Raw genomic sequence first — 7,174 nt, 5'->3', positions numbered from 1 at the left:
CGTCCCCCCGCGTCCCCATTGCCTTCTCCGTTCCCCCACCCCGTACCTCGTCGGCGGGCGGCGACGCGACGCGACGCGACGAGAGCGGCGGCGGCGCCGGCGGGGGCAGGAATGCGGATGTTCTCCAAGGCCTGCTCGCTCGTCGTCTCCTCCCTCCCGCGCTGCTCCTCCTCCGCCCCCGCGGTACGGCTCCCTCCCCCTCTCTGTTCAACCTTCGATTTCTACGGGGTTTCGCGGTGCCGGCCTGGATCTGGGTCGGGGGCTCGCGCCCGCCCGCCGGGGACGCGCTCGATCGCTCTGCGGCACGCCGCAACAACCGCCTCGGCGTTAACGAACGAAGGAGGAGCGGGACTCGTGGCGCTTTTGCGATCCGGCCCCTCGGTTCCCGCGTTATCGCCCAGACGGCCCCGCAGCGGCCCTGTTTCCACCTAATTTCGTTCGATTAATTTATTTACGCGGGCATGTGCTGTATGATAGGCGCGCGGCGGGGAGTTGGTGTGGGCGATCTGGTTATCCGAGTTTGTGTGATTTGGTTCTCTGCTGCGGATTGCGAGCTCTGAAAAAACCTGCTGGACGTGTTGTTTTTTGCAGATTAGGGGGCAGCCGTCGTTGATACCGAGGGTGAGCAGGAAATGGCTCGGGAAGCCGCTCATGTACGGGATCGGCACGCTGCTGGTTATGCCCCTGAGGACGATCCACGGTGTGGGCCGGATGTTCGGCGCCGCGCGGTACCTCTGCAACATGACCAGCGTCTCCTCGTCGCTTCAAATCGAGCTCGTGAGTGCACTGGAACTCTTGAGAGGGTTTAGTTCAATCCCTACATCCCATTTCAGTCAACTGCTACTGTAACTTAGTGCAACTGTTGTATAGATGTTTGTCTGTGAGGTTAACTTCTGTTCGCTGCATTGACTTGGGCGCATACAGCAGTAAAATATAAGTTGGGCTGGTTTGGTTTGCTTTAGGAGGCAATTCAAACAGTCAAAAGTTGTTTATTGAGGGGGACTAGTCATAACCATTTCTGACGAGTTTCTCACAATCACGTGCTGTTGCTAGCAGCATTGCTTTTGGAAAGAAACTATGGTCCATTCTCAGTAGGAAATGGTTCACGTCTCTGAAAAACGCTTCCTCATATTCTTCTTCTACTCCATCACTTATTGCTTTATTCTGCTTCATTTTCTATCTTGTTGCTCTCTACCTTTACCTAACTACCACCATATATCTTGGACATGTTAGACTGCATCTTTGTTGCCAAACCTTATCGAGTGTACTATGGTGGGCCAGATGATGGCCATTTCTCTTTACTTTGCTCTTTACCCTTCATGTTTGCAGTTTCTTTCAGACACCGGATGTTTATGTTAATATCTGAGCAGCATTACTTGTATTTCTCCAAGACATAACAACTCTTCATACATACATGCCTTTTCTTTTAAGAGGGACTAGCATGGGCCCATGAGTGCATGACTTACACATTTTATTGTTCGCCACAAACAAGCACAGTAGATTGTAGATTGCTGTCTTGCTAAACAAATAAACCTCTGCTGTCTTCGCATTTTATGTATCATCTTTTCTGTGGATGTTAACATCATTCTGTTGTTTCTTAACTATGATCTGCATCCTATGTAGGTACCCTGTCTTCAAGATAACTATGCGTACATCTTGCATGATGTGGATACTGGAACAGTTGGAGTTGTAGACCCTTCTGAGGCGGTGCCTATCATAAACGCATTGGAAAAGAGAAACCAGAACTTGACCTACATATTAAACACCCATCATCACTATGATCATACTGGTGGCAACTTGGAACTGAAGGCGAAATATGGTGCAAAGGTATACAGTTGACTGCCTCCTTTGTTGTTTCTCTCGTCCTTATTATTGTTTAGAGACTGTGGGAAGCCATCAAAATGTGTACTGTTATGATATAAAATGAAGCGGAATCAGATATTATTTCATCAACATTTTGCTGTACCAGATACTACTGGCATTCCTAGCAACAATATATATGTCAAATTTAGGCAGCCAGGGTTGAATTTTACAATGAAGTCAGAAGTTCAGTTCTTGAAATGGCTTGTCGTTGACCTTGAGCGTAAATTGTTCTCAAAGTAGTAATATAATATATGATGATTCTTTAGATTAATAGATGGAACTGATTGGCACAAGTTTATTTTCTAGCTTGCCATTATGTGTCCGCTAGATGCCCCTGTCACTGCAAACATCATTGGTCAAGAGAGGAATAATGATATCTTCTGCTTTTCTTCTCTAACATTAATATTTTTACTAGGTAATTGGTTCTGAGAAGGATAAAGATCGAATTCCTGGCATTGACATAACTCTAAGCGAGGGTGACACATGGATGTTTGCGGGTCATCAAGTTCTTGTGATGGAAACTCCTGGTCATACATCAGGTGTGTAACTGCAAATTTCATTGTGTTGTATTGGGTTAGCTTTACAGGTGGCTAGTGAAGATTTTGTGCACCCAGGTACATTTGCACTTGTTTTTTTTTCAAAAATTGCAATAAAAAGTTCTCAGGAAAATCTGAAAAACTCATATATGCGCCTTGTGGGATGAAATGTCAACCTGCCAATTTCGTGCCAAAGACTACCACTTGTGTTCCGAGCAAGAAAAATAAGACAGGAAGGTCCAAAATAGCAGACCTGACAGTACACAGTTTCTTTTTTCTGCTGAGAACAGTAATATTGGTGATTTGAAATTTGCAGTTTCAAGTATCATTCAACATTACACATATCTTTTATTTTATTTTATCGAAACTTAGAAATGTGATTTATTGGCCCAAGTTCAGATGCATCTTCTGGGGTCATCGGATGATGTCGCCACTAGGAGTACCACTTAGGAAAAACTAGGAGTACCACTTAAAAATTAAATTTGCTCATGACATTCTAAATTGCTTTCCTTACCTTCTCTTGTGCTCATGTAATATCATCTGCCGTTTTTCTTGGTTGATGTTTTATCAGAGTCCAGAAGTAGTGACACTGGCCTTTATGGAGCATATTTGGAGCTATTAAAGCTTTTCATAGTTGTTATGACATGTGTTCTGTTGTGTTCCTGGACATGCATATTATGGTCGTTTAAAGAATAATTTTCTAATGTGACATAGTTTTCAAGAAATTCATCCATCCCCCTTGTATTTCTATCAGGTCATGTGAGCTTTTATTTCCCTGGATCTGGAGCAATATTCACAGGTGATACCTTGTTTAGTCTATCATGTGGAAAGCTTTTTGAGGGGACTCCAGAACAGGTCAGATATCTTTGTATACATGTATGATGTATACTCTGTAATCATTCAAATGCTCATATGTTATGCTCTTTGAGTTTCTTCTACTTCCATGTGCTTTCTGATTTCCCTAGATGTCTGTAATAATGCTTCTTCCTTGCCAGTCTTTTTTTGCTTTGGAATAAAAGGAACTTACGGTTAAAGAACTCCTAACTGAGACTAATAAACATCTGGTTAGAGATTCAGAATTTTGAATATAAACTGAACTACTAGAACCATGACTTGGGGTGCGTGGAAGCTTGCTATCCATGTGCCAGAGCCATGAGTTGGTTGCGAGATCTTATGGGTTTCACCTCTAGCCTACCCCGACTTGTTTGGGACTAAAGGCTTTGTTGTTGTTGTTGTTGTACTAGAACCATGACTAATGAAAGAGGTTTAAAAAGATCGATGAATAGTAATAGCATGTGCGAGTTTGCTACACTGAATATTGTTGCACTTCCATTTATTTGAACAGACGAGGAATAGTTAAATCAAATCTAACTGCTCACGCCTTGCATTGGAATCAGTTATCGCTAAAAAGCTGAATGGTTGCGGGCTTGTGGTAGTTTTTTTGTTTGCAAGTGGCTTGCTCCATTTTTGTTTTCATAGAAGTGTACCTAATGGAGTTCATTGTATGCATCATTGAGACTCAAGTATATCACCTTTTTTTTCTGACCTTTCTGCAGATGTACTCTTCACTCCAAAAAATTGTAGCTCTTCCAGATGTGACGAAGGTGTACTGTGGACATGAATATACTCTGGTGAATGATATTTCCTTTCAAATCTAGCAATTTCTTACACCAGCTTGTTATTTAATTCTGGATGTACCTCTTCACAGAGCAATTCAAGGTTTGCCTTGAGCATAGAACCAGGAAATGAAGAACTTCAGGAATACGCTGCAAGTACAGCTGATCTGCGCAATAAGAATACACCAACGGTAACATAGTTTCTAAAGCCATATGCATTCCCAACTTTCAATACACATCAGTTTGTGCATTTGCTATTTCTTCTACTTCCGTATTCTTCTGCTGCTTATTCATGAATTTGTTAGTTTAGTTATAGAATGAGAGATGGCGACATGGTTGGTGAATTGAATAAACATGGAGATTTAGGCAGCAATTCTCTGTTTGGCAGTTGGTGCTTGTGCATCTGTCCTTGCTTCCATGAGAAGTTGGGAACAGTCATGCTTACTTAACCTCTTGGCCGCTCCGATGTCTTTCTTGGGCTAGGAAAAAAAACTGGGATATTTTGGTGTCTGCTTTATAAAGAAAAAAAAGGTTTTATTGTTTTTTGCACTTTCCCAGCTAACTGTTCTTTTCTTTCTGTTGACGTCCAAGAGAATACGATCTGAATACAAGGCACACAATTCAAACATTAGGTCATTTTGTATCTCTCACAATTTAGATGCTTATTGACATAAATAATAAGCACGATGTGTGGTATAAATCACAGTTTCAGATTGCATGGTGTACAATTCATTCCAGGAATGGGTTTGTTCAACAATGCTTAACTTTGTAAAATTTCTGCGCTTCATGTTCTTCTCCAGGTGCCAACAACAATTGCGAGAGAGAAGCAGTGCAATCCTTTCTTGAGGACCTCAAGTCCAGAGATAAAGAAAAGGCTGTCCATTCCAGATCATTTCGATGATGCACGTGTTCTTGAAGTTATCCGACGGGCGAAGGATAATTTTTGACTAACCACAAAGGAAATTATCATAAAACGGTGACCCAACCATCTCTTCGAAAAGGAGAAGTGGACAAAGAACCCGGCAAGACCACAACAGAAGGAATGCAGGGAAGGAAATGTGTATAGCTCGATGTTCCAAAAATGCTTTGGTGAAAATTTGTCTAGCATTGTATGTAGCTTGCACAGAGTGCTTGTTAATCTGATAGCAGCTGGTGATTCTTTTGTCGACTACAAATAAAATGTGTCCTGTAATCCTCTATCCCGGGAGAAAAAAGCTAGTTAGCTGTTTGATAGTGTTCTTCAGTCCTTGCTTCTTAATTTTCTTGCCATTATAATTGTTTTTACCACTCTTGATCGACGTTACACTGGAGAATATTTGCATAATGTGTTGATGTAGATTAGAATTACTGTTGACTGGATCACTCCAGTGTAAAGGTTACAGCAGTATTCTTTTCTTTGATGGCAAACATACAAGACTAGGATTTGACGTCACACATTAGAGAGCGGGTGCTCGGTCATCCATCATGCTTGGTGATGGAAGACAAATCATAAGGACAAGTGTGACGAGTCTTTACTTTTGAAGCTTGTGCCTCAATCTGAATGGCATCCTTTTCAAATAAAATAAAATCTGAATGGCTTTTATATTGTTGTAGTACGAGGTAGTACAGTTGACGCGTCATATACTAAAGGTGAAAACGCCTTTCCACCGATCAAATTGACATTGATACAGAACAAACAAAAATCTCATTTCCAGGCCTATGTTCAGAATTCAGTGCCGAAATTACCGATTTACTTCCCCGTCCAAGGATTTACTAGACGCTGTTCTACCTGGAGCAACTCTAGCAAATTCCATAAATCACTCATCCATTTGCACGTTTCTAGAGCATTTACAGCCGGGCTCTCTAAACAAACCGGACGGACGGCCTAGTCAGCAAAACACGACCCAACCGTCCTACCCAAACTGACCCCGCACGTCCGAGCTCACGATACCTCTTATACCCAGCCCAAATCTAGAGCGGGGATGTGGAGCCTCAGACGCGTTCGTCACGACGAACCGGCCCATGCTAGCCCACCCATGCCCCACATATACCCCACGAGACGAACCCTAGACCCTGGTCAAACAACACTGTCCACTCGCACTCTCTATCTCCTCTCCCCGTCCTTTCTCATTCCGATTGAATGTCGAGCTCCAATAGCCCTCCTTCCGGCGACGACGACCCCATCCGTTGGGAGTCGTTGTTGCCCGAGGCGGAGGTGGACGACGACAAGGAGCTCGCCATCCGCATCGCGTTGTGCCGGTCGCGGCTGGACAGGGGCAAAAGCTCTCGCTTCGTGCCGTCCCCCACCCCACCGTACCGGGTGATGCAGTACAGACGATGATGCCGACCAGTCAAGCCCGTGTAGCTCCGGGCGCTCCACGCCCCTACCGGTTCGCTGCTCCAGGCGCCGCTCTCCGACCCTCCTCTCCCGCTCCTGAGGTCGCCCCCGACCACCAATGGGTCCTCATGCCCGCGTCGGCGCCGCCGTGGATGCAGACGCCTGAATCTGAGGCACGCGCTGCACGCCAGATAGGCAAGGGGCGAGGGAGAGAGCGACAGTGGGGGCGATGTCCTCCCGCCGGCGCCACGTGGGCGCCTCGGTCGATCCGGGCGACTCGCTTCCTCGTGGCGGTCCTTTATCGCTCGCTCACTGACGGTGTTCTGGTTAAGAGGACTCTCACAGTGTCGGCTCCCGGCCTGGTGGGCCAGGTTGAGGACCCCTTGTCGGTTCTGTTCTGGGGCTATTCCCATGACGTATACAAGGAAGATTTCATAAGACTTGATGTACACACAGACGTTGGATTCATGGAGGAATCTACCTCATACGTAACCGACTAGGATCATGTACCCTAGGACCCCCGGTACCCTATATAAATCGAGGGGCCTGGCTCATAGATAGACAAGTTAGACATTACAATCATTGGGTAGTTTACCTGTACTTTGTACACACTCCAACACAATAATACTATCATGGTGTTCTCGCGGCAGATGCCATGGGATGGCTGATCAAGTGTGGTTTGGGCCAGAGGACGCTGGTGGATTCCAGAAGCGAGAATGGGGACAAGCGGTGTGAGACACACGATGTACCCAGGTTCGGGGCCCTCCGTGGGAGGTGACACCCCCAGTCCTGCCGGATCGACAATGAGGATAACGAGGGCTACAATGGTGCTCCTAGAGCTG

At 45.2% G+C, this 7,174-nt stretch overlaps 1 protein-coding gene across 1 annotated transcript; it reads left to right on the top strand.

The window, feature by feature from the left end:
* Positions 1 to 6: 6 nt before the first annotated feature.
* LOC123112718 (probable hydroxyacylglutathione hydrolase 2, chloroplastic) lies at positions 7 to 5,258 on the top strand. The gene is made up of 8 exons (XM_044533790.1): positions 7 to 183; positions 592 to 777; positions 1,624 to 1,827; positions 2,279 to 2,402; positions 3,154 to 3,254; positions 3,956 to 4,030; positions 4,108 to 4,206; positions 4,816 to 5,258. Exons 1-8 carry the CDS (start codon positions 112 to 114, stop codon positions 4,960 to 4,962), a joined length of 1,008 nt encoding a protein of 335 aa, XP_044389725.1. The 5' UTR covers positions 7 to 111; the 3' UTR covers positions 4,963 to 5,258.
* Positions 5,259 to 7,174: the final 1,916 nt, after the last annotated feature.

Source organism: Triticum aestivum, chromosome 5B (genome assembly GCF_018294505.1).
Source record: "Triticum aestivum cultivar Chinese Spring chromosome 5B, IWGSC CS RefSeq v2.1, whole genome shotgun sequence".
NCBI classification, from domain to species: Eukaryota; Viridiplantae; Streptophyta; class Magnoliopsida; order Poales; family Poaceae; genus Triticum; species Triticum aestivum.
Note: the sequence above shows the minus strand (reverse complement) of the source record. Positions and strands in the feature narration are given on the sequence as shown.